General features: G+C 47.3%; 1 protein-coding gene across 2 annotated transcripts in view; it reads right to left on the minus strand.

The window, feature by feature from the left end:
* Positions 1–15,283: 15,283 nt before the first annotated feature.
* Positions 15,284–27,650, minus strand: part of LPAR5 (lysophosphatidic acid receptor 5) — a 122,067-nt gene continuing 109,700 nt past the window's right edge. For both annotated transcript variants that reach the window (XM_078651564.1, XM_078651565.1), the window contains exon 3: positions 15,284–19,385. In XM_078651564.1, the coding sequence (XP_078507690.1) occupies positions 18,166–19,335 (1,170 nt within the window). In that variant the 5' untranslated portion in view covers positions 19,336–19,385 and the 3' untranslated portion in view covers positions 15,284–18,165. The remainder of the gene's footprint in view (positions 19,386–27,650) is intronic.

Consider the following 27,650-nt stretch of genomic DNA (forward strand, 5'->3'; position numbering starts at 1 on the left):
GTCCACTCAAGACGCCATTTTGAGTCCACCGCGTGGGCTTGAATTAGCCAAGGCTTGTTGCCCACTCCTGGGTAACCTCGACGCCGACGACTTCAACCTTCGTGGGACAGCTCGCACCTCCATCCTGGTCGCCGACAACGCCTCCTGGTCCGAGAGACTGCAGAGCCCAGCAGTGCCCACTCACCTGACTGCGGTGACTTCGCCCGGTGCCATCCTGGTGCCCACTTAATCACTGGCTAGTGATTCAAGAACTTGGTCCCCTCTGCTTTCAGGTTTCTTCTTCCTCGATCCAGGCTTGGATCCATCGAACTTTCCTTCACTGGTCGCCTGCCAGCAACTTCTTCCTTCCAGGCTCCTGGTCCGGCAACGAGATCCCCGACGTCTTTTCAGACCTATGCAGCTGCAGCCCCTGGGCTAGGTAACTTCGGCACTCCGGTGTCCCAGCATAGCCTCACTATCCAAGGGTCAGGATCCACTGTCGTTTTCTTCCTACCAGGTCGGGTTCGCCCGTGAACACTAACTTTGCCTTTACTAGCCTCCATAGACTTTGTCCCGCATCCCGCGTGAGAGTGCACACTCTGCACCCGAGTCCCCTAGGTCTCCTAGAAGTAATCTAACGATTCCCTAGTTAAGTCCTAGCGATTCCAAAGCCTATTAGAACTGTTACTTACCTGCTAGTAATTCGCATTCCACTTTTAGCGTATATGGTTTTTCGTGCCCCTCGGGCATTTGTGTAACGTGCTAACTTAAAAGTATTTTCGTAAGAGTTTTGTTGTGTGCTTAGCACCCTGTCCTCATAAAGAGTACAGGGTTGTTGTGATTCTAATAAATATATTGTTTATTTTCATAACACTTGTGTGGTGTCCTTTCACTGGGTGTTCAAGGGGTAATGTGATGGTAAAACAGCTGGCTTAACACGCCCTCTAGAGTCTTAGCCTTAGACTGCTCGTATCCATGCTACTAGGATAGCTGGTCTATAAGGTTGACTTACAACCAATCATCAATGAGGGTTGTTTGGACTGATATATAGTGATCACTAGAATAGTGAACACTGCACATCAGGCCAACTTCTCACATTGGTGAGCAGCGGTTGGGATTTGAGCTTGCTGTTGTTTTACCACACATGCCCTAAGAATATCTTGTGAAAGATCACATAAGTACTAAAGGTACATATAACTTAGCTTAGAATACTCTGAGTTCTACTGAACCAGCTGTTGTAGCTCCTAGGGCCTAGCACACCCTAAACTACAACTCTAGCAAGGGATCAGTAGGCAAACATATAGTGTAGGTAAGTGCACCACTTACACCTCACTAGAAAAGCATGTCGACTCAGGGGGACTCTACTGAGACTCCCCTGGTCAGTGTTGACCCTCCACAGGTCACTTCAAGATATGCAGCTCTCAATTTTCAGGAGATGAGACAACTCTGTGTCTCCAGGAAACTGAAGCAGGGGTCTAACCCCACCCTTCCCTTTCTGATAGGTCTCTTAGAGACATATGATGCCAGAAAGCTCTCTCAGTTACATGAGAGCATGCCAGCCTTAGAGGGAACCTCTGGGGATCCAGACCTCCCCAACACTGATTCAGCAGTTGAGGAGGAGGATGAGGAGGTACTCTCTGGGGATGAGGTAGACAAGGGTCTTGAGGTAGTCAGAAGGCTAACTAGGACCAACTTAGACTTACTTGGGCTAGGATCTGGGGGCCCCCCAGTACTAACCCGAAGTGGGCCTAACCTTGGAGTTAGGAGAGATAGATCTCTTTCTAGGGACTCCAATAGATCTCTGCACTCTAATGCCTCTTCTCAGGGGAGAAGGAATCCTCCACAGAGGAGATTTACTTCCCCTCAGAGAAAGGAGCATGAAGCTAGGATGAGACAAGCTGAACTGAGGATTGAAAGGGAAGAAATTGCCCTGGCCAAAGAGAAACTTGCCCTGGCAAGAGAGCAGCAGATGAGTGGGCTAGCTCCCACTGGTGGCAGCAATCTCCCAAGAGATAGAGAGAAGGGTTTAGATACTAAACACCTGACTAAAATAGTGCCCCCCTTTAAGCAAGGGGATGACATCCAGAAATGGATGGCTGCTCTGGAGAGGGCCTGCACTGTGCAGAACATTCCCCAGAGTCAGTGGGCAGCTATACTGTGGCTCTCCTTTGATGGTAAAGGTAGAGATAAGCTCCTCACTACAAGAGTGGAGGATGCTAACAATTACCAGGTCCTGAAGAATACACTGGTTGATGGGTTTGGTTTAACCACTGAGCAGTACAGGTTGCTGTTCAGAGACACCCAGAAAACTCAGTCTCAGGACTGGTCTGATTTTGTGGATTGTGCCACTAAGGCTTTGGAGGGCTGGTTGCTGGGTAGCAAGGTTACAGATTACACAGGATTGTATAATCTAATGATGAGAGAACAAATTTTGAACAATTGTCAGAACCAGTTGCTGCACCAGCACCTTGTTGATTCAGATCTGACCTCTCCCCAAGAATTGGGAAAGAAGGCAGACAAATGGGTCAGGACAAGGATCAAGCAGAACCAGAACCAGAACCAGGGTGGTCAGAAGAAAGCAGACCAGAAGGGTAATGTCAAGAATGAGCAAAATGACCAGAAGTCTTCACCAGGTCCCCAACAAACCAAAGAGGGTGGGGGTCAGGCTTCCCAGAAGAAGAAGACTCAAGAAGGCCAGTCCAAAAGGTGGTGCCAGTACTGCAAAAGTAAATCTCACTGGTTTAGTGAGTGCACCAAAAGAGGAGGAGGACAAACTCCTACCACTACAGCTCCTAAAGCAACTGCACCCCCTAGTACAGTCAGTAGTGGTAGTGTCACTCCCAAGGCATTAGTTGGGTTAACCTTGGGTACTGAGGGGTCTGACAACTTAGTTGGCACACTCACTCAGGCTGTCCTTGTCTGTACAGGGGATGTGGATATGTCCCCTGAAATAAGTCCCAATACTTTGGGCAAATACAGGCAGACACCTTTGATTAATGGCAAAATGGCTCAGGCCTATAGGGACACTTGTGCCAGTGTCACCATGGTGACACCTAACTTTGTGGACCCTGGACAGATCATGCCAGGTACTGATTTCCTGGTGACCAATGCCAGCAATGTCACTACTAGTCATAGTGTGGCAATTGTAGCTTTCTCCTGGGGTGGAGTGAAGGGACAAAAGAAAGTTGTAGTCAGTTCAGACCTCCCAGTTGATTGTTTGTTGGGCAATGATTTGGAGTCATCACAATGGTCAGAAGTGGAGCAGAGGACTCACATGGAGATGTTAGGCTTGCCAGCACATGTGCTTGCTGTGACTAGGTCACAGGCCAGAAGATGCCCCACTGAACAGGTGCTGGATCCTGAAATTATGGACCAGACACCTCCCAAGAAGAAGAGCAGTAAGGGTAAGGCTTTGCCTTCCCCCTTGCCCCAGGTTGAGGATCAAGTCTCTGAGGAGGCTGATCTAGAAGAGCTGAGGGAAACTGAGCCTAAAGAGCTTGAACTTGATCAAGTTGAGTTTCTGGGCTCAGGGGGACCCTCCAGAGCAGACCTGGGGAAGGAACAGTTGAGCTGCCCTTCCCTTGAACCCCTCAGACAGCAGGCTGCTGCTGAGGCTGCAGGGAATGCCACAGGTGCCCACAGGGTATACTGGGAAGATGGACTCCTGTACTCTGAGTCAAGAGACCCCAAGCCTGGTGCAACCAGGAGGCTGGTCATCCCCTTGTCTCTGAGAGGTTTCCTTCTCACCTTGGCCCATGAGATTCCCCTTGCAGGTCATTTAGGTCAGACAAAGACTTGGGACAGGCTTGTCTCACACTTTCACTGGCCCCATATGAATGAGAATACCAAGGAGTTTTGTCGCTCATGTGTCACTTGCCAAGCCAGTGGTAAGTCAGGTGGCACAACAAAGGCCCCCCTCATACCACTACCAGTGGTGGGGGTTCCCTTTGAAAGAGTGGGGATTGACATTGTTGGTCCAATGGAACCCCAGACAGCATCAGGACACAAGTTTATACTGGTGGTGGTGGACCATGCCACCAGGTATCCTGAGGCTATTCCCCTTAGGACCACTACAGCCCCTGTAGTGGCAAGAGCCCTAGTTGGAGTGTTCTCCAGAGTGGGTTTCCCTAAGGAGGTCGTTTCTGACAGAGGTACAAACTTCATGTCAGGATATCTGACTGCCATGTGGAAAGAGTGTGGTGTGAACTACAAGTTCACCACACCCTATCATCCACAATGCAATGGGCTTGTTGAGAGATTCAACAGGACCCTGAAAGGGATGATTCATGGACTACCTGAACCTCTTAGGAGAAGATGGGATGTCCTGATCCCCTGCCTCTTGTTTGCTTACAGAGAGGTCCCACAGAAGGGGGTTGGCTACAGCCCTTTTGAGCTTCTGTATGGGCATCCTGTAAGGGGACCCCTGTGTTTGGTGAAGGAAGGATGGGAGAGACCTCTCAAAAAGCCTGCAACCAACATAGTGGACTATGTACTTGGTCTCCGCTCCAGGATGGCTGAGTATATGGAAAAGGCATCTAAAAACCTTGAGGCCAGCCAGGAACTTCAAAAAGCTTGGCATGACCAAAAGGCTGTACTGACTGTGTATCAGCCAGGACAGAAGGTGTGGGTGCTGGAGCCAGTGGCCCCAGCAGCTCTGAAAGACAAATGGTCTGGGCCCCACACCATCATTGAGCAAAAGGGAGAGGTTACCTACTTGGTGGACCTTGGAACTCCCAGGAGCCCTCTCAGAGTGCTCCATGTTAACAGGCTCAAAGCATATGTTGACAGGAAGGACATGAGCTTGCTCATGGCCACAGATGAGGGACAGGAGGAAGAGAGTGACCCTCTCCCAGACCTGCTCACTCAGAATCCTGATGATGGGTCAGTTGATGGTGTTGTCTTTTGTGGCAGCCTCACTGAACATCAGCAACAGGATTGCAGGCAAGTTCTGCAATCCTTTCGACATATGTTCTCTCTGACACCCAGCCAAACTGATTGGTGTACCCATGATGTTGACACTGGAGACAGTCTGCCTGTCAAGAGTAAAATCTACAGACAGCCTGATCATGTTAGAGACTGCATAAAAACTGAAGTGCAGAAAATGTTGGAACTGGGAGTCATTGAGCCCTCAGATAGCCCTTGGGCTAGCCCAGTAGTTCTAGTGCCAAAGCCTCACACCCAGGGTGGTAAGAGAGAGATGAGGTTTTGCGTAGACTACAGAGGCCTCAATGCAGTCACTAAGACTGATGCCCACCCAATACCAAGAGCAGATGAGCTTATAGATAGATTGGCTTCTGCCAACTTCTTAAGCACATTTGATTTGACAGCTGGGTATTGGCAAATCAGGTTAGCTGAGGAAGCCAAACCTAAGACAGCATTTTCTACCCCTGGAGGGCATTATCAATTTGTGGTAATGCCCTTTGGACTGAAAAATGCACCTGCCACCTTCCAAAGGTTGGTGAATCAAGTCCTCACTGGGCTGGATGACTTCTGTGCAGCTTATCTTGACGATATTGCTGTCTTTAGCTCCACCTGGGAGGATCACCTGGTCCACCTGAGGAAAGTGTTAGAGGCCCTGCAAAAGGCAGGCCTCACTATCAAGGCCACAAAGTGCCAGATAGGGCAGTCACAGGTTGTATACCTGGGCCACCTTGTAGGTGGAGGCCAGGTTCAGCCACTGGAGAGTAAGATACAGGCCATCAAGGACTGGACTCCTCCAATCACCCAGACTCAGGTTCGAGCTTTCTTGGGCCTGACTGGGTACTATAGGAAGTTTGTCAGAAATTATGGGTCCATAGTGACCCCCCTTAATGACCTGACAAGCAAGAAGATGCCAAAGAAAGTTCAGTGGACAGCAAGCTGTCAGAAAGCATTCAATGACCTAAAGCAGGCCATGTGCACAGCACCTATCCTCAAGAGTCCAGATTACTCCAAGCCATTCATTGTCCAAACAGATGCTTCTGAGTTGGGTGTGGGAGCTGTTCTGTCTCAACTGAATTTTGATGGTAATGATCAGCCTATTGCTTTCATTAGTAGGAGGCTGACACCCAGAGAGAAAAATTGGTCAGCTATTGAGAGGGAGGCCTTTGCTGTGGTCTGGGCCCTGAAGAAGCTGAGGGCCTACTTGTTTGGCACTCACTTCACCATTCAGACAGACCATAAGCCCCTCTTGTGGCTAAATCAGATGAAGGGTGAAAACCCCAAACTGCTTAGGTGGTCCATTTCCCTACAGGGGATGGATTTTACAGTGGAGCATAGACCTGGGACTGATCACAGCAATGCTGATGGGCTCTCCAGGTATTTCCACTTAGAGCAAGAAGACTCACCTGGTCAAGGTTAGTTTATTGTCCCAAAGTTTGGGGGGGGGTCATGTAGGAGAGTAGGGTCTGCAATCCTATGATCACCCAGATTTTTTGCTTTTTGCTGCACTGGTTTACGACTTTCCCTGGCTGTGGGCCTGCTAATCAGACCCACAGCCTAGCTGTTCTCTCTATCCAAATTGTACTTAGGTACTGAATTGGCACTGGGCCCTCTCCAAGTCCCTGTACCCAGGGCTGAGGTGCACCCAGAAGTCTCCCAGGGGCTGAAGCATGTATTATGCCACCCCTGGATTGACTAACTAAAACTGACACAACTGGCTGCACGACAGCTGGGGCAAGGTGGTGTACTCACCCTTTGCTTTAGATATAGTATACCTATATCTAACCCTAAAAATGGACACACAGATCTCCTATCAGTCACTCCTATAGCAGGCCTTAACAATCCTGAAGGCAGAGTGCTGGGAATCGTGTGAGATGGTGCTCTAGCATGAGCTGAGCCTGTCTGCGGCTTTCGGGATCCATCCCTTAGCCGTTTCCATGATATCGCATACCATATACTCTTAAGTGCATTATAATCCTCGCGGTTATGTGCCAACTCTGGTATCGCTTTATCAAAACATGTCGAGTAAGGTGTCATACGAATTGGAATACTAACCCCTCGCCAATTCTGGCGACGGGGTTAGCATTCCACCCTTCTAGAGGGACACGACATGCCTGTAACCTATAACCCGGTTAAAAGTCAGACAGAGCCTTAGCATCCACAAAATGGATGCTGCCACCGAGACACAAGTCTGCCCTCCTGCTGCTGGGAGTCCTCCCAGAGCAGGAGATAAGGACAAAGGGTTTCCTGCCAGGGGCGGTGCCAGCACCGTCCCAGACAGGGTTTTGTGTATTGTAGGTAGGCAGGGCTTTAGAGGAAGGTGACTGCACGTGGCACCCCGGTGCTCACTGTGCATAGGCTGGCTGGAACCAGTTCCAGGGTCACTCCAGACCCTGTGCTGGGGAAAAGCCCGCCAAGGAAGTGGGTGTAACCACCCCCCTCCTAGTCCCACCCATAGGGCAGGACTTAGTCGCGTGCCAGCCCCTTTTTACAGGATAAAGGTAGAGACTGGCCCCCTTCCAAATCAGATCATCTTTGAATCCTGAAACTACTTTCTGCGAAAGGAACTCAAGACTTCTTCCTAAGATTTCTCCCTTGTGACTAAGGAGTAGTCACCCTGCATCCGCAGGCACCATCCAAGAACACTGCGGTCTGCTGTAAGTCCTTCCTCCGGAATCCGACTGCCCAGCTCGACGAGAACCGGCTTCCCTGGCACCTCTGACCTCTACCCACCTCTACAGCCCAGCTGAGAACCGTGGGTGCGACGAGACCTCAAGGGACCGGCCATCTGCAAGACTGCACGACTTCTTTCCAGCAAGCCCGCCGAGTAATCTACTGGTGAGTGCTTTGGGGTCCGAGAAGCCCCGACTCTGAGCAGCTCCAGCTCCGAAGTGCAGCCCCCCAGCATCTCCACGATCTGCGTGGGGCCCTTCTGCTTTCCGCTGCTCACCGCGTTGTTTGGCTACTAGCCCGTTGGCTTGTGGCCTTCCTGACGACGCCCGACGACATTTCCGCTGCTGGTCTGGTTGCTCCAGACTGGCCCTTGCTCCCTTCCAGAAGAGGAGCACCCCGGACCCTCCTGGTCCACTCAAGACGCCATTTTGAGTCCACCGCGTGGGCTTGAATTAGCCAAGGCTTGTTGCCCACTCCTGGGTAACCTCGACGCCGACGACTTCAACCTTCGTGGGACAGCTCGCACCTCCATCCTGGTCGCCGACAACGCCTCCTGGTCCGAGAGACTGCAGAGCCCAGCAGTGCCCACTCACCTGACTGCGGTGACTTCGCCCGGTGCCATCCTGGTGCCCACTTAATCACTGGCTAGTGATTCAAGAACTTGGTCCCCTCTGCTTTCAGGTTTCTTCTTCCTCGATCCAGGCTTGGATCCATCGAACTTTCCTTCACTGGTCGCCTGCCAGCAACTTCTTCCTTCCAGGCTCCTGGTCCGGCAACGAGATCCCCGACGTCTTTTCAGACCTATGCAGCTGCAGCCCCTGGGCTAGGTAACTTCGGCACTCCGGTGTCCCAGCATAGCCTCACTATCCAAGGGTCAGGATCCACTGTCGTTTTCTTCCTACCAGGTCGGGTTCGCCCGTGAACACTAACTTTGCCTTTACTAGCCTCCATAGACTTTGTCCCGCATCCCGCGTGAGAGTGCACACTCTGCACCCGAGTCCCCTAGGTCTCCTAGAAGTAATCTAACGATTCCCTAGTTAAGTCCTAGCGATTCCAAAGCCTATTAGAACTGTTACTTACCTGCTAGTAATTCGCATTCCACTTTTAGCGTATATGGTTTTTCGTGCCCCTCGGGCATTTGTGTAACGTGCTAACTTAAAAGTATTTTCGTAAGAGTTTTGTTGTGTGCTTAGCACCCTGTCCTCATAAAGAGTACAGGGTTGTTGTGATTCTAATAAATATATTGTTTATTTTCATAACACTTGTGTGGTGTCCTTTCACTGGGTGTTCAAGGGGTAATGTGATGGTAAAACAGCTGGCTTAACACGCCCTCTAGAGTCTTAGCCTTAGACTGCTCGTATCCATGCTACTAGGATAGCTGGTCTATAAGGTTGACTTACAACCAATCATCAATGAGGGTTGTTTGGACTGATATATAGTGATCACTAGAATAGTGAACACTGCACATCAGGCCAACTTCTCACAGTATTCATATGGAAACAGGCCGGCGGCAGATGCGGGGCCTGGCATCTGTTGTGAGTAGCGCCTGGGACACTAAAGCAGTAACTAAATGTGGATTATTTAGTGTGTTAGCTTATTTATATTGTATTTGTTGCGTTGTGCAAAAACAACAGTTGATGGACAGAATGCGGAACAATGTCATACATTCACCCCAGTACAGAGATCTGGGCCTAAATCCATCGTTGTTTTGCTCACCATGCCATTCCAGTTTGGCCCCAGCCATATGCAAATCAGTCTTGACCCTGTGCCCCATGGGAACAGTCCAGCCCGAACTGCCAGGCCAGGTCCTCCCTGGACTGGAAACAAGCATCCAAGGACCGGTTTCGGGCTTTCAGCCCTCATCAGCCTGGATAGCTTGATTCCAGTGCATTGATTGAACAAGGCGCTCCAACAATGAACACAACACTGCATAGTACACCCCACACCTCCAACAGGAGACAGATGATGGATATCCGGGGGCTCCCAACAGCACTTGTTGACCAGAGATTTCACCCCCAAAGAACCAGCAGAACACACTAGAAAGGACATTTTGCAGCATCTGACTCCGCACAAGAAAAACCCACACAGTTGACTATAACTTTGAGCCTACAAGCACTTTCAAGCACAAAATGCTACACCAACTCACCCAGCAGAACAAATTAGACAGAACAAACTGCAAATATCCTACATAGCTGGATACAACGGTGATCCCAAATACACTTGACACCAGCAAGCATCACAAGCAAACATATCAGAAACAACTCAAAGATGCCACACATCCAATCACTGCAGAATGCTAGGTGGTATGTCATGGATCAAAGATGCTTTAGCAACTGTTAAAGGTCTCCAGACACAATTCACCAGCAGCAAAAAGCATACAGTTTCAACTCACTGAAGAAGCCCTCACCACTCAACCCAAAGACGCAAAAAGTGCAGAGCGCTTCAAGGCCATAGGGTGTGACCAACAGGCACTCTAAGGGTGGTTCTTTGGTTTACCTCTTTTTGCAAGCCAATGGATGAGGGTGCTGTGGGAGCCCCAATAAAATGTGTCAAACCTTCACTCAGTAACAAGCACTGCCTGTTAGTTTCTCTCAGTCGGTCATCTGAGGGGGTTCCTGCTTCATATGTTGGAATCTGTTGTTTCCGTGCCGCCGCGGGTAGGTAATCTACCTGCTGTGCTCGAACACTTGGGTTTGTGACGTGGATGGTCCAGCATTGCATTAGTGCACCTCTTGGATAGGTAGGGTGGGGAGAACTCACAATCCTGGTCCTCTGATCCCTTGTTGAGGCTTTAGGGTAGAAGCATCTTCCTAAAAATGGTTGCAACAAGATCACACATGCACAGCCAAGAGTTCATCTGACCTGCTGCACTCACTTGTCACAGGTAACATAATCGATCCTACAGCCGCCTCCGATACCTTGATATGTCTTTCATCGGACATGGATAAAGGTAACCAAGACTTGCACACCACATGCAATTGGTAATATGAAATGCTATAGCTCAAAATTACCTGGGGAGGGGGGGGTTTATATAGAACAAACTCGACCCAAAGGTATCAGAGCGCCTTACATGAGCACCAGTTGCTTTACAGACGGACACATTAATTTTTATTAGGCACAGGCAGATTAAGTTATTTTCCCAGAATCACAGGATTTAGTAACATCCCTGCCGAGACTTGAACCCGGTTCCCCACCTTCGAGGTAGACCGCTCTAGCGGTTAGACCACATCCACCTGTTGACCTGTTAAAGGAAACAGCCTACCTCTCGCCTGTCACTGGAAATATGACCTCTCACCAATTATTGCCAATATGGTCTGAACCAGACCTGCTACATATCATAGGGCCTGTTTCTCACCTATGACCTATCAAAGGGCCTATTCTATCCTTTTGATGGTAAGAACGCCTGTCACTCATCTGTAACCATGCAGTATGATGCGCATGGGGTGAGTGTGATGCATATGACTGTGGCACCCAGGAGTCCATTTTGATTCCCTGAACCAGAACAGTTAAGATTATGGGGGTTGGGGGATGGAGAACAGCCCACACAGCTCTGTGAATTGCAGGGCTCCTCCCAAGCCTTCTTGAGGTTCTTTCTAGAGGACCCAACTCTAGGGAGTGGGGGTTAGGAGTCAGTGCCCTTCCGAAGGGCAGGGAAAGCCACTTGCCCTTTCCTACTCGATTGACCGCTAAGGTTGTTACCTCACCAGGCGGAGTGATATTTAAGTGGGGGAGCCTCTCCCCCTTTTACGCCTTTGTTTTGGCTCTCCGCTGACAGGAGACTCCCATCTCCACCCAATTTCCAGTTGAGATTGTAAGACAACGACAAAGGCTGTATCTGTCTGGAAGGAATGAGGGGAAGTCAGGACCTGCCTGAAACTGGGCTGGGAGGTGGACTTGTGGAATATGCAGCCATGTGTACATACTCGGGATAAGTATGAGGCAGAAATTTTGAGCCAGGATCCCAAGATTTCTCTACCACATTCCAGGGTTCCACATCAGTGGCGACCAAGAAACTCTTCTGTGCTCCAGACTTTGGGTTGCTCAATGCAAACTTCCCTTCACTAAGTCCAGGACCAGGAGCCTGGGTGATCTGCAGCCTGCCAGGAACAGCTGCCTTGGGCCTGCCTGAGGGAAGGTGCTGCCTGGCTGCTGATGGGGGTGCTAGAGGTGCCCCGGCATGAAGCAGAGCCTACCTGGAAGCGGAGGATCGCAAGGTGCTGTGGCATAAGGAGAAGAACACAGTCTGCTGGGACCAGTAGTGGCCCGTGGAGGGAGTGCTGCCGGTCGATGAGGCGGGGCAGGGGAGGAGCAGGGTGAGGGGTAGTAAACTATGGAATAGGACCCAACGGAGGTAAGTAAACAAATAAATAAATAAAATGAATTTCATTGCGCGAGCTGCATTGCCTAATGCGATGGACCGCCCCGCAGAACTCCTTCCACAGGCCACTCCTGGCTGGGACCCAGGGAAGGTCTTTACTGTCGGGCCCTATGGTGAGGCATTGAAATCCTTCGGCCCTGGCAGCGTATAAGAAGCTAAAGTGCCTGTGATGGCTTTACACACTGGGAAATCGCAACTGCATCTTGCAGTCTCCCCATAACAAGAAGACGCACCTATATGGCTGCACTCTGAGTTTTATGCGATAGGTATTGCATTGTGTGTTAGAAGTAAACAGCTTTTTCTTAAATGCAAAAGCACTGGATGGACGTTAATTGATTGGCTCACATTGTATCTTTCATTGAGATCTGAGCTTCCACCCTGCACCACTTCCTTGAGTAAGCCGCCGTAGACTGCCGTAGACTGCTCAGACTCACTACCGTATGCTCAAGTTGTGCCCTGTGCTCAGTTGTGGACTCTGCAGTAAAGTAAAGACCCCAAACACCAGAGGTAGACTCCTGAAAAACTTTCCACAACCATATTGGTTTATTTGACCCTATAACAAGAGGTTCAGGTGTGCCAAGTAGCATGCTTTCACTTTCACTTTCGACAGCCTGCTCTGAGAATTACCTTCTCATTTAGGATTTGAGCTCAGAGCTTTGACTGATAAGATGTTAGACCACACATACAATGTGCTGGAACCAAGAACCATCTAGTGGCGCTTCGCATTTTGCGGACAGATGTCTCAAGGTCTCTGTTCGTATGCAGAGTTGCCAAGTACTTGGGCTGTGCATGGATTATCCGCTCAAAAATTACCAACAAGGCAGTCGTTCCGAGATCTAGCTGAACAATGATCCTCTGTGCGGACGCACTTTCATGGTTTTTAATTTTGTTATTAATTGTTGCCTAGCGCTATGTTGGGGATATTTTAAGAATAGAAAATTGTGTCCTCTACCTCTTAAAGGCAATGCACTACCTTTGGAAAATCATGTCTTAAACCTCTGTTTTTAACCTTTTAATTTTTTTTTATGTATTGGCATTTTATATTTTTTATGGTTACGCAACGCTTTTATGATACTTGTGATCGAATAAAGCTTATTTGAAAAAAAACAATGTGCTGAGTTGTTTTCTAGGTGAACGAGGTAAGAGACCATTAACGCTACACTAAGGCAGTAAATGGTGGGCGCGACACACAGGTGAGCCCCTGTTCTCTTGGAACTGGAGTTGAAAGAAAGCCTGGAAGCAGCTCACAGTGAGACTGGGCTAAGCAGAGCCAAGGGCAGCCGAGGGTACAGCCGAGGGCAGCCCACCCAGATCCAGGTACACAAGGCCTCCGAGCTCCTCAGAAATGGACATCACCACTCGCGGTGGCATGACCTCGCGTCAAATGGCACAGGTGGCATGACAGAGGCCTGCCATGTTACAGATAACATGACGTGTCCCTCGCATGTCAAAGATGACATGACCTGTCCATCACCTGTTACAGGTATGATGTCTTATTTATTTGTTTATTTGGAGAGTTTTATATAGCGCTGGCTAGACCCGGAGGTATCAGAGCCCTTTCCATGAGGAACAATAAAATATAATTACAAGGTTACAACAATAAAATAAAGTTACACAGTTACATCAATAAAATAGGGCATCACAAAAGTACATAGAACACATCCATGGGCAATATAAGGAGGAGGGGGAGAATCAAAGGGGTGGAAAAACGATCAGGTCAAGAGTGGACCAACAACGGAAGATAGGGGACACACCGTTGGTGTAACCATGCGCTCTACAAATGAATAAATATAAATATAAATATAGGGATTCAGGGAGAAACAAGGTACGAAAAAAAGAAAAGTAATCGAACCAGATAGGGGTCAAGAAAAAAACATGACCGCCCAGAGCCAGGCTCCCTCAAAATGTCGGATCGCATAGGCAAATGAGCGGATCTGAGGGTGAGTGTAGAAGGGTATCTTCCCACCTCTTGCTGGCAACATGGCCTGTCTCTTGGCTGCCACAGGCATCCTTTCCTGTAACTCACCTGTCACACGTAAAGCGACCCTTCGCTCTCCTTGTCTATCAGCTGTCACATGTAGCATGATCCATAGCTTCACTATCACAGATAAAAAAGGTCTCTCACTTTTCAAGGTTGACATGACCTGCCAATTACCTGTCACTGCTAAAATGACCTTTCTCAACGGTGACATGTCACATGATGGCGTCACCATCATTTGTCAGTGGCGGTGTCTCCCCCGTGCCTATCATAAGGAGCAAGGCATGTTTTTATGCTGTTACATGCATCATGGCCTGTAACTCACTTGCTACAAGTAGCATGTTGCAGTCACTTTTCATGAAAATCAGTTACGATTGTTGTTTACTACCATGCCATTACCACAGATTTTTACATTGCATTGTCTTTTAAATGTTGTTTTACAACTTGATATTTTACAACCCTTTGTGCATTCTAACAATTGATATGTTTTATATGTGTATATATATATATGTGTGTGTGTACTTACACCCACACACATATAACCTAAAAAATAACCCTTAGCTCCCTTTCGCTTTACCTACCCCACCCCACCCTTGAACCCTAAACCCCCCTTACCTCCCTTTATGTCTCCACGCCCCTGAATCCTAAAATCTCTTACCTCTCTTTAGTTCTACCTGCCCCTGAACCCTAAAACACCATTACCCCCTTTACCTTTACCCATCCATGAACCCTAAACAATCTTAGCTCTCTTTACCTCTACTCACCCCTGAACCATAAAAATCCCTTACCCCATCTTACCTCTATAGGCCCATTTAATCCTAAAAACCTTTACCCCCTTTACCTCTATCCACCCTAAACCCTAATAAACCCTTACCACCCTTAACCTACACCCAACCCTGAACCACCCCATAATTCTAAAGATAAAAAAAGCCTCAAATGTGTTTAAAAAAAACTCGCCTGTGTTGTAAAGTACAGTGTGGTACGCAAACCAAAAATAGCCTGACTGGTACGTAACTGTGATTTAACGTGTGTGGTAAACGTTACATACCACTTTTCACGGCTAACATGGCCGATCCCATTCTCATCTCAGCTAGCATTACCAGTCCTGTCGCCTCTGACATGTCTATAACAGCTACCGACCCGTCACCAGTCACAGGTGGTATTACTTTCTTTATATGTCACAGGTAACATTAACCATACATCGGTTCTCGCACGTAACATGACCTGTTCTCTACAGTGAAAAGTAACACAATGTCCTCATGGGTCACAATTAACAGGAAATTTATCATGGCCTGTGCTCACCAGTCACAGGAAAGAGTTTTTTAACTCTTGCAAAGACTCACTCAACATTCTAGTTGCCATGTTTTCAAGGAGCCTTTATTCATTCTCAGTTAGCATCCCATGTTCTTGAGCATGGACAGTTGTGAACAATGTGGAAAAGGTCCCGCAGGATGTGTGCCAGTCTTGGGTAGGCCTGGGCTTCTACGCCCAGCCTGTTCCATGTGCCCATCCGGCGGACTCTTAGTTCAGTGTCCCACATCTCACGCGTAGGAAATGGCTGCATTGAAAAAAGTCTTCAATTAATTGTTCTAGGTTCAGGCCTTCTACTGCAGTTGCTTTCGGCTTCTCAAACTTTGTGTGTGTTCTAAGCTCGTCTAACTATTGCACCACATTTGCACCAAGCCCTCTTTCTGTATTCCGTGTTACACTCTACATTGCAGGTGACTTACTCTCAAAGCTAGACATTACCATTTTATGTGTTCAAGTCTTCTCTGCTCTATGCAGACCTCATGTTTTACTCTAACCCTCTCCAACTTTTTTCAGCTTGGACCTTTAACAGGGGAGTGGGCCTTTAATGGACGGTAGAGCCCGCTACGGAGGGCTCTAAGGCTATTAGAACATTCCGCCCGTAGAGGGCAGAATATTCTAATTGGTAAAACAAAGGCCTCAAAACCCCTTGGGCTCTGTGAGGTCTTTGTTCCCAGCAACAGCTGTGAACAAACATTAGCATGTTGATGCTCCGGGCTTCTATCAGCTATTAGAATCCCGGAGCACTCCTTTGTCTTCAATGAAGCTCCCAACATTCCAATGTTCTAATGTAGCATATGTGCTCTAAGCTAACCTTTCTGTTCTCGGACCCTTACTCATTGTAGCTCGTAGATTTCCTTCACTTGCCTTCTTTCAGCGTGTTCTAGGTTACGATTCCTACGGCACCTGAAGCACCAGTGTTTGTATTCTAAGCCTTTCTGTCCATTACAGTTCCTAATTATGAGCGAACGTTCGTGGTAAATGTGTTTGTGCGTCCTACTCGATTGCACTACTAAATATTGGTCACCAGAATATCGTGGTACAAGAAGGTTGAGAACAGAATATTGAGGGGCAAAATAAGGGTATAGATTTACTGTTCCTAACTCCCACTTCTACGTACCGTGAAGATATATGCACCGCATAGATAGCTATATACGGAATTAGGTTTAGAACATCTAGGCTTACTTCCTGGTTGATATTTTTATTTCAATATTTTGCTCTTAATATTGAGTCCAATTGATATTCTGGGGTTCATATTCAGGATGCACAGTGTTTTAATATAGCCTTATAGGCCGCCGTAGCGGGCTATACCGGCTATTAGAGGCCCGCCGTAGCGTTCGGCTCGGGTGACTTTAACAAGGCAGCGAGACTTTAATAGCCGGTATAGCCCAGCTACGAAGGGCTATAAGGCTATTAGATCATTCTGCCACCAGCGAGCAGAATGCTCTAACAAATTAAACAAAGGCTTTAGGGAGCGCAAGGGGATTGAAATTCCCCCAGGCTCCCTGAAGCCTTTGTTCACAGCCACAGCTGTGAATAAAGAAGCATTGTTGGAGCTCCGGGCTTACACCAGCCATTATAAGCCCGGAGCACTCCATTGTTTTCAATGGAGCTTCCAACATTCCAGTGTTCTAATCTCCTTTACACATCCCACATTCCACTTCTGTTGCATTTCACGTGTAGCTTCATTATCCCGGTGTATGGTTTCTAGGGATCCGAACTTTGTTTCCTTAACCTTTCTCTTTCTACAACTGCTCCAATCTGCGTGTTATAATCTTACAGCTATTAACGCAAATTGTGTCTTCTAGCTGCCTTTAACTGATGTACTACTGGTTTTGTGAGGTTAACTTGATCATGCAAGCATCTTTAAGTGTGTGTTTTCTAGGCCCCAACATAATATGCATTTACCTCTGTCTAGTTCAGTCTGATCAGACCAGCACCCTCAGTTTTAAAGCCTCTTTCCCACTGCCCTTGTTCTAAACTTTCTTCACATCCTGATCCACCGCTGTCTGTTAGGGCTCTTTTCACTGCTGTCTCTTTTGTACTAAGATAATTAACAGCCACAAGACTATCTCAGTATTCTAGTGTATCTTACCCATGTCTTATGAGATGTTTCTACATACCTTCTGCAGTCTGCTTTCCTCATTATTGTCCTCTGTGGTCATACCTTGCTTCCATCCCAAACCTAATCTCAGTATTTTAGACTCTTTTACCAATGTAGGCTCCCTGTTCTCTAATTTATTTACTCCACTCTTCCCCATTCTGTTCAGATTAGGTATTCGGGCTTCAGGTTTTTCAGTAATCTGGGTGCCCTTTCAGCTTTTCCTGTGCGTTTTGCTTCATGTTTTTTTTACTACACCCTATTTCATTATTCTAGGTTTGTTCGCCCACTGCTGTCTCTGTTGTTAGTAATAAGCCTCTCTCTGTGATATAGGCGTCTTAACCCAGTGTGCACTATCTTTTCTATGCTAATGTTCATAATTTAGCAAAATTATTCCCTTATGACCCTGCTACACATTTCTCCTCCAATCTTTCACCAGCTTCCTTTTCTGTTGCCATGTCACTGTTCTTGCAAACACGTTCTTCCGTTCCTTCTTTTGTTCCCTCTGGCAGGATGATACATTCTCTTGGCACCAGGTTCACTTGTTCCAACTATAAATGGATCCTAGTTTTGCCCCAGATGCCATAACTTAACCTCCCTTTTATCTAGAAGTGTCAGCATCTGTCTTACTTTCCCTAAAAGGTATCAAACTAGTTATGGCCTAGCACAGCAGGCCTCACATAGTAACTTTAAAGACATCCCAACCTGTACCCCAAATGTCGAAGCAGGTTTGTTTTATTTCCGTGGGTGGCACTAAGACAGTCCGTTCACCCAACCTCCTGGAAAGTAACTGAAGTGGTTCTTTTGAAAAGAACGCTATCTAATTCCTTATATTGCAGAGTCCTGGATGGGTATGCCCCGGAGTCGCGTCACTGGTGGATAGATCGGCTGGGCAGGTTGGGTCTTCTCAGTGGAGAGAAAGGCTTTTTTAAAGGAGGGTTGGTCCTTCTCGATGGCAGGTGATCCCTTCTCCATGGTTGAGTACCTTGCGTCGCCATTGCTGGAGTTGCTTCTAGTTGTGCCAGACCTCCTGACCAATGTCCTGTCTGTGCCTCCCTCGGAGTCCCATCCCTGCCCCATACGCAGTCTCTTGAAGGTATTACGAAAGCCCTCAGTGCTAAAGTAGTAAATCAGTGGGTCTAGGGTGCAGTTCAGGCTTGCCAGGAGCACAGTCACAACCAAGACCTGTCGCACCAAGCTGCGGGTGTCGTCCCCCACCTTCACCACATTGGCTTTCATCATCCCATAGATGGCAAGTGTGGTGTTGTAGGGTACAAAGCACACAACAAAAATAGCAAGGTTGACTATCAGCAGCCGAATAGTCTTCTGCCGCCGCACACTCTGCGTGCCTCCTGCCCGGCACAATTCGCGGAATATGCGGCCAGAGCCGTAGGCCACAGTGGCCAGGGGTAACAGAAAGCCCAATATCTCGGCTAGCACTATCAGTGGCAGCACGCTCTTTTCCCAGGTGCTGAAGCCCTCAAAGCAGCGCGAGATGGAGCCGTTGGCGTAGCGACAGTCATTGGACAGGTGGATGCGAGCAGCCGGGATGCTTCCCATCAGGATCAGGACCCAGACAGCGATGCAGACCAGACGGGCCACCTTGGGTCGCCTCAGGTGCCGCCAGCGTAGTGGATGCACGATGGCCACGTATCGGTCCACATTGATACACATGAGAAAGAGGCAGCTTCCATACATGTTGATCTGGAAGAGAGACCCTGACAGCTGGCAGAGGAGTGTACCAAAGGGCCAGTGGTGCTGGGAGTAGTAGTAGAGCCGCAGTGGCAGCGAGAGAGTGAAGAGTAGATCGCTAATTGCAAGGTTGAACATGTAGATGCTGACCACCGATTTGAGCTTCAGGTAGCGCAAGAAGATGTACAAGGCCAGCACATTGAAGAGAAGTCCAAATGAAAAGATGACGCTGTAGCCCACCAGGTGTAGCTTGTGGTTGAAGCGGTAGTTCTCACACACCGAAAGGTTACTTGAGACATTCGCCATGTCTCCGTCAGATTCTTGCAACAGTCCTTCAGTTCCGTCAGTGCCAGGATCTATTGAGACAAAAGGGAAACATAGATCAGAAATAGTAAATTCCACTGGACTGGTAGAGTGATAAGTGAGCCACATTATTATAAGGGAAGAGTTTATTATAACCTCTGCTTGCAGCAACTTTAACTGAACTACTGAGAAGAACTTACTAGAGTTCTCTCACCTTCTCAAGAGTACCGGGAGAGACACTGGCTATCCACTACCACGAGGACTATGGTCCATATTATCAAGCAACGGCGATAAATTATCGCCGCTTTTATCGGCAGGAAACTGCAGCTAAAGCAGCAATAACAGGCTTGATAATATGCCCTTGTGAATTCCCATAGAAGCCCAGGTTAACACCAGAACCTGGGCTTCTATGGGAATTCACAAGGGCATATTACCAAGCCCATTATCGTCGTTTTAGCGGCAGTTTCCTGCAGACAAAAGCAGCGATAATGTATCACCCTTGCTTGATAATATGGCTCTTTGTGTTTCATGCAAAGTTACATTACTAAAGTTTCTTGGGAGGGGGGGTGTTGTTGAATCAAAATATATCTACAAAAAAAGACAATTCAGGGCCCAAGACTTAAATGGCCTCTTCATGGATCTATTGAAACATAATCCTATTTTCTGAGCTGAACAGTAGGTCCCTGTGTTTGATGTAGTGTTATATAATTAATGCACGCCAAACGCATGGCGAGGCTCAGTTATCCATCTACCTTACAAAAGGTGCACCTGAAGTAACCCTTGAAGGTACTGAATGATCACCTTTTTAGATGTGGAGGGAGTGGCAGGTGTTTGCAAGAATATTTTTGGACAGACTAATCCAGATAGTATGCAATAGGCAACTATTATCTGTCTTTGCATTTACTATGCTGAAGCAATAAGGTCAGTAGATGGGACGATCGATGTACACCGGGTTGCTTGGTAACACCCAGGCAATGGACCATGTTAACGCAGAAAAACTGTGGTTGAAAGAAGAGAACTGGGAAAATAACCAAGGACTGTTCAGAGCAATTCAGTCTTTATATCACAGAACATGCAAGGTAGTGCTCACCGCTAAGGATGACCACAACACAAGACGGCCCTGTCCTAATAGAAGACTGAAGCAAGGGTGTGGTGTGCACTCTGTTGTTCAGTATATATGATGGGAGAGGTGTGGCGCCGCGGCCAGGGCGACTGACGCTGGAATCTGAGGACCACGGTTCGATCCCCGGCTCCGGCGGCAGGTCAGCCCAGCACCATGTGACTCTGGGCAATAGCTCGCTTAATCTTCCCGACGGCCCCCCAGCGCCTAGAGACCCTTACGGGTGATTGTGCGCTTTACAAATGTGGACTTTACTTTACTTTACTTTCACCTATGAGAATGGCATTGGGGACAATGTAGGCAGCATCACCCTAAATGGGTGGGACCACCAGTCACATATCTGCAGTACGCAGAGGACAAATTACAAGTAGATCAAACTGAAATGGCTCTTCAAGTTGCTTTAAGTGCATTGGAGATTTACAATATGCCAGAAAGATCTGCTGGTAAAAGCTAGTAAGACAAAAATCATGGTATATGGACCCATTACATTTAGTTATAGCCGATGGGTTGGCACAATTAGAGAAGGCTAGCTCTTATGATGAACTTTAGGTAATTAATGATAGGAAGGGCAGTCATAGGCTAATGTTAGCAAACTAATGGACAAAGTGACATTTTCCAAATTTACTACCCAACGTGTATATTCAAGCCTTCCATTTCCGATATTTGAGCCGGTTCTGAGAGTGATGAGAGCAAAGCTTATTCTCTCTATTTTCTATAGAGCTACAATTTTTTTTTTTTCACAACAAAATTTTTTATTTATTGGCAGGATCGGGCAGGTAATATGCGTGGCTCCCCACAGTCAGGAGAACACCACCAAACATCATGATAGCATGACAGCACAGGACCAAGTGACCAACCAGTCAGTCATGAAAGATAGATAAACATTAACAGCATGATGCCTTCCCCCATCCTCAAAAACCCCAACTACCCACTCCTCCCAACCCCACCCCTGTGTCCCACCCCACCCCTCGCACGCGTGTAACAACTGCTGCACGTTTCAACATGAGATAGGATTCGTGGCAAAATGCAAGGACTCGCCAATAACAGACTTCTAGGGATCTTCCTCCAGTTCCGCTGGAGGGTCAAGTGTCAGCCCCCTATACTCAGCCCACCTCTTCCAGATCTTGAAATGTTTGCGGGGGCAACCGCGCGCCTCAAATACCGGCCGTTCCAGGCCCATGCAAAAGTCCAATCCGGCCCTCCACGCACACAGGGGGGGAGCCCTCACATCCTTCCACGCTCGGGCCAGGTCCCTCTTGGCCACCACTAGACCCAGGAGCAGGAGATGCCGTTTGTATATGTTTCCACCAACCCCCTCCAAGACGTGTAGGAGGCCTAGGCGATGGGTACGAGGAAGAGATAGAGCTACAATTTTAACAAATTGGATGGTTGTCTACTTAAATGGTGGTAAACTCTTATTATCAATTTTTCAATTTGGGAAATTTAACCCATGTGCTGTTAAGACTGGATATTAGTTTAGAAATGTTATATGTCATTTCTGGAGCAGCAAGTTTAATATACGTTAATACAGAACGTAAGACAGATATTACAAAGCAGAAGCAGCTAATGTGGTCTGAGATGGTAGCGAGAAAGAATGGAAATAAGAAGTGTGTCCACCTACGATCCCAATTACATGTATTTGGATTAACTATTAACTATAGGGTATTTAAACAGAGATTTAGAAAAGTTACAAATGACTTCCCTTCATGAGGATAGCCCCTTGTTAAGGAAATTAAAAATAAGTAAACATACTCCATAACTCTAAAAAATCTGAGTCCTCAAGAGAATCTCACATCGATTTAGTGAAATTGTGAGTCCCAAATTTCCAAGATTATTGTTTATGCTTTCATTACTATTGGAAGTTGGGGGAAACAAGGAAAATTAATTGATTGTATGTAAGGTGAACTGCTTTTGTGGATATAAATTGGAATAATTTACTCACATGCTGTATCTGTCTGACTTTTAATTGCACAACCAAATTTTGGCCATGTCCCAGAAGGAGAAATTTAGACATTTGATCAACCTTAACAGTAACAAGTTTAATTTTTAATGTTAAAGGTAACTGCTTTTTTTTTGGAAAATATCTTTATTGATCACAATAATTCACCATATCAGATAAAATAGAATATAGTAAGGCATCATATCAAAAACTCTGCAGTGGTAAACAGGGAAATATATAGACATCATTTCCACTTTTCCAGTTTCATAAACATTTCAACTCTATAACTTCCCCACCCTTCCCTCCCCAGCACTGACATTTCTAGTATAATATTCCAGGTTTGGCATTGTCTCGAGTGTAACATCCATGTTGAACAGTTAGTGGGTCTCTCGTCTTCCTAATCTATACTAATATAATAAAGAGAGAGCCCAAACCTTTGAGGCGGGTAATCTCAGGAACCACAGCACCAATCACAACACCCAATACAGCGTTGGAAAGGGCAGTTGCAGCAGAAGGACATAGGCTATGCAGACGCCCACCATATACATTTAAAAGGTAAAAGAACTGTGCCAGCAAAGTAGTCCCTTGTGGGCGTGTCTGCGTTGTGCTGGGGGCGTGGCAAACACTGGGGGCGTGTGGTACGTTCCACCCTTCATGCCATGTCTCATATCGTGTGCTAATCCCACCCTGCTCCCTTTAAATACCCCTGCAGCCCATAATCTTAACCCACCCTTACTCCTTAAAATACCCCAACACCCTTAAACACTAACCTATCTTAACCCTATAAATATACCATGTACCCCAAAACCCAAACCTATCCATAAACCCTACAAATACCCCTGTACCCCAAAACCCAAACCTAGCCCTGAACCCTATAAATACCCCTGTACCTCAAAACCCAAACCTACCCCTGAACCCTAAAAATACCCCTGTACCCCAAAACCCAAACCTAGCCCTGAACCCTAAAAATACCACTGTACCCCAAAACCACCCCTGAACCCTAAAATACCCCTGTACCCCAAAATCCAAACCTAGCCCTGAACCCTTAAAATACCCCTGTACCCCAAAACCCAAACCTACCCCTGAACCCTAAAAATATTCCTGTACCCCAAAACCCAAACCTAGCCCTGAACCCTAAAAATAACCATGTACCCCAAAACCCAAACCTACCCCTGAACCCTAAAGTACCCCAAAACCCAAACCTACCCCTGAACCCTAAAAATACCCCTATACCCCAAAACCCAAACCTAGCCCTGAACCCTAAAAATACCCCTTTACCCCAAACCCCATACCTATCCCTAAACCCTAAAACTACCCCTGTACCCCATAACCCAAAACTATATCTGAACCCTTAAAATACCCAAACACCCCAAAACATATACCTCAGTACCCCAAAACATATACCCCTATACCCATACTTACCTTATCCAAACATTTAAAAAAAACATGCTTTTACCATTCATGCATTTACAACGAATTTCGTTGTAAATGTATGCGTGGTAAAAGCATATAAAATGTAATGCCATGCGTTATAATGGTATTGCGGAGTCACGGTACTTTCGTAATAAAAGTATGCGGAGTGATGGTATGCGGAAAGAAAGTTGCAGAAGTAAGTACCGGTAAGTACATTGGTGGCACGGCGGCCCACATCTCCAGCAACATACTCATATTTTATTCACCACCCATTTGAAAAATGCACAGGTCTCTCTCATTGATGACCAGCACCGACATACACTTTTAGACACACCTCCCACCACAAGTTCTAGAATTGCGAACTTTAGAGCTGGGGAGCTTCGTTCGAATCTCGGCATCAGTTCAACATCCTGTGATTCCAGGCAAATCGCTTTGTCTCCCCATGCCTACCACAAATGAAAGTGTTCTTCTGTAATGTAAATTGTGCTCATGCCATGTTGTCGAGTTCGCGCTATATAATATTGCAAGGAAAAATAAATTCGGGAAACTCGAGTCCACACACTACTGAACGCGCACTCTTAACTGTGAATCGGAGCGTTTCACAGGCCTTTCACAAATTAGAAATGCTATCAAAACAAAACGAAATCCTACAAAACAATATACTACTGTCCGGCAGCAATTCATACCCAGACAACGTCGGGGCGGGCTGCTAATGTTACATATAAACAAACAGTGTACAATTCTGTTAAGGTTTACGACTCGGCCCAGATGTAATTCCATTGGCACACAGTAGATGTGCATGCCACCCGGTGAGTGGTCCATCCCAATGCAGGCTACGCCTTCCCTCCACTGCTAGATCTATGCGCGCTCCTAGTCATCATGTTCTTGAATACCCATCTCAAACTGCATTAACAACATGTTCCAATCAAGTGTGATGGGACGTTTCCTGAGACCCCTGCGTTCTTCTCTGTGCAGTTCCTGCCCTTCTGCTCCACCTTAACACTTCCCTGCCCCAGTTCTCTATCCCTGGTGGTCTAGCCGCCTTCCAATTCATCGCTATCGCCCTTTTCGCCAATAACAGTGCCAAATCCACAAATCTAGTAGTCACACTCCTTTTCTTCTCCTTGTGACCTATCCCCAATATGCCGTACAATGTGGATGCGTAAGGTCTGCCCGGTGCCAACTCACTCAGGATGCGGTTAATCGTCCCCCAGCAATAACCCAATTTGGTGAAGTCCCAAAACATATGCAGGAGTCCCGCGTCTTCATGTTGACATCTGGGGCAGGTGCCAGCCGCGTCAGGGAACATTGCACGCAGCCTGTGGGGAGTCAAGTAAGCCCTATGTACAATCATGAGCTGTATGAACTTGAATTTAGGATTACGTGATACTTTCTTTGGCAGTTTCAACACCTTGTCCCATTCCTTGTCACTAAGGGCTCTCCCTGCGTCACCTTCCCAACGCAGCCTGAGGGGTTGTAGCGAAATAGCTCTGTCGGCTCTGATGCCATGAGACAGCCATTTCGTCAGGTGGCTACCCGTTCCCATGAGGTACAGCATAGTGATCAGCGTATTTGTGTCCGGTTCCAACCCGTCCCATGCCCAGTGTGCGGTTATGTAATGCGTGCATTATAAATAATGCCGTCGGCGCCTGGTGTAATCTGATGAAGTCAGCGTTCACCATGAGCCTGCCCTCCGAGAAGAAGTCCCCAACCTGCGTAACTCCGGCAGCAGTCTAAGGCCGCAGTTTTCGTTCCGTCAGCAAGCCAGTTCCCAGTGGGATACCCAGTAACGGGATCGAGGGTGCATATGAAGAGTGTTTGTTTGTGTGTCGGACCGCCTTTTTCCAATGCGTGATCGCTAATCTAAGTAGTGGTGGTGCCGACTCGGGCATCATGGCCTTCGGAATCAGCAACCGGTGTATGTCCCCCTGCTGTCTGTCAGCTTCCGTCATGTCTAATTCTTGGAGGTTGCGACCCGCTAGCCAGAACGCCAGCCACTGTAGTTGGCATGCATATCCATATGCGATTAGGTCTGGCACACCCAAACCGCCCCTGTCCGTAGGAAGTTGTAATTTTGCCAGGCTTATACGCCGTCTGCCTGTCCCCCACACCAGTTCCGTCAATATCGCGTTTAGGGACTTGAAAAAGGACATGGGCACTAGAATAGGCAAGTTCGTGAAGAAATAGAGCAGCCTCGGTAGCACCACCATTTTGGAGATGGCGACTCTGCCCGCCACCGACAAGGGCAGAGTAGTCCAGATTCGCACCTGAGTCTTCAGGGCGGTCAGGGCCTTGCCCAAATTGCCCTCCAACAGGTCTTGTGGTTGGCGGTATATCTGGATGCCTAAATATTTGAAGGTCGTGGGCGCCGCCTGAAATCGGTATGGCGCAAACTGGATGTGCGACTCGTCCAGTGTTCTGTGAAATCCGAACCCATACGATTTTGTTTCGTTGATCAGAAGGCCCGAGAGCCCATGGAAGGCATTAAAAACCGCCGGTAACGGGTGCAGCGGGCCGCTGATGTCATTTAAGAATAACAGTATATCATCCGCATACGCTGATATGACGTGATGAGTGGTAAGTCTGGCGATCCCAGCCTTTGCTGCGAGGGTCCGCACTTTTATCATTAGAGGTTCCAGCGCGATTATAAACAGTAAGGGCGACAGCGGGCATCCCTGTCTCGTGCCCTTCTCTATCTTGAATTGGCCCGAGATACATTTATTAGTGCGAACTCGCGCTGTGGGTCTCCGATATAGCAAGGACACCCAATCTGTAAATTCCGGTGGGATCCCAAATTTGGCCATCGCCGCGAACATATAGTCCCATCTAAGGGAATCAAAGGCCTGTCTGAGGTCCAGGGACATGCACATCTCTGTGTCCTTCCCCATATCACTTGGTGACATCAGCTGGCTGAGTCTCCTCAGGTTCAGGGCAGTGCTCCTGCCCGGTACAAAACCGCATTGATCAGGGTGTATTACATCTGGGATGCATTGGGATAGTCGTGTAGCCAGGAGCTTACAAAGGATTTTATAATCTGTATTTAGCAACGACAGGGGCCTGTAGTTCTCCAGTTGTAGAGCGTCTCTCCCGGGTTTTAGGAGAGACACTATCATAGCCTGCAATGTCGTGCCCGGTAGAGAGTCACCCTCCAGTGCCTCCCTATAAAGTGCGTGCAAGCAGGGGGCCAACAGATCTATGTATGTCAGATAGAATTCTGCCGGTAGGCCATCCGTCCCGAAAGGTAACTGGTTAGTAGGTGGAGTTGTAAGATATATTGATTGTATACTATCTTGCATTCAATTTTAATTGATTTCTTTTCTTAAAATGTAGTGTTCTAATTAATCAGTGTGTAGCTTTTGTATAATATCATGGAAAATTGTGCTATGATTAATTTCACCAATTACCTGACACAATGCATAAGATTTAATTTAAATGAAGATGTACCTATACTTAAAAGCATGCTATGTGACAGATTTACAGAAAGACAGACATCCCATTATTTAATGGGTTTACAGAAACTGGGTTTCTAAATAGGAGATCTCTATGAAAGGATATTTGAAGCTGAGAGTAAGGCACCTTTGTTGAAGAGACTGCATTAGAAGAGTTAATATACGCAATGAAAGTACAGTGTTATAAGCAGGAGTCGGAAGATGACATTACTTTGTAAGTGATTCATTTAAAAAGGTGTAAACAGCAAGATAATGCATGATAGGTACTTTTGAAAATGGACCAGTATTTTGTGTGCATCTGCAAGGAAGCCTACGTGTGCACACTTTATGAACAAAAAAAATATTAACATGACAGAGTAGAACAAAACAATATGTAAGAGTGATTACTAAATAGCCT

The sequence above is a fragment of the Lissotriton helveticus genome, chromosome 7, assembly GCF_964261635.1.
Source record: "Lissotriton helveticus chromosome 7, aLisHel1.1, whole genome shotgun sequence".
NCBI lineage: Eukaryota > Metazoa > Chordata > Amphibia > Caudata > Salamandridae > Lissotriton > Lissotriton helveticus.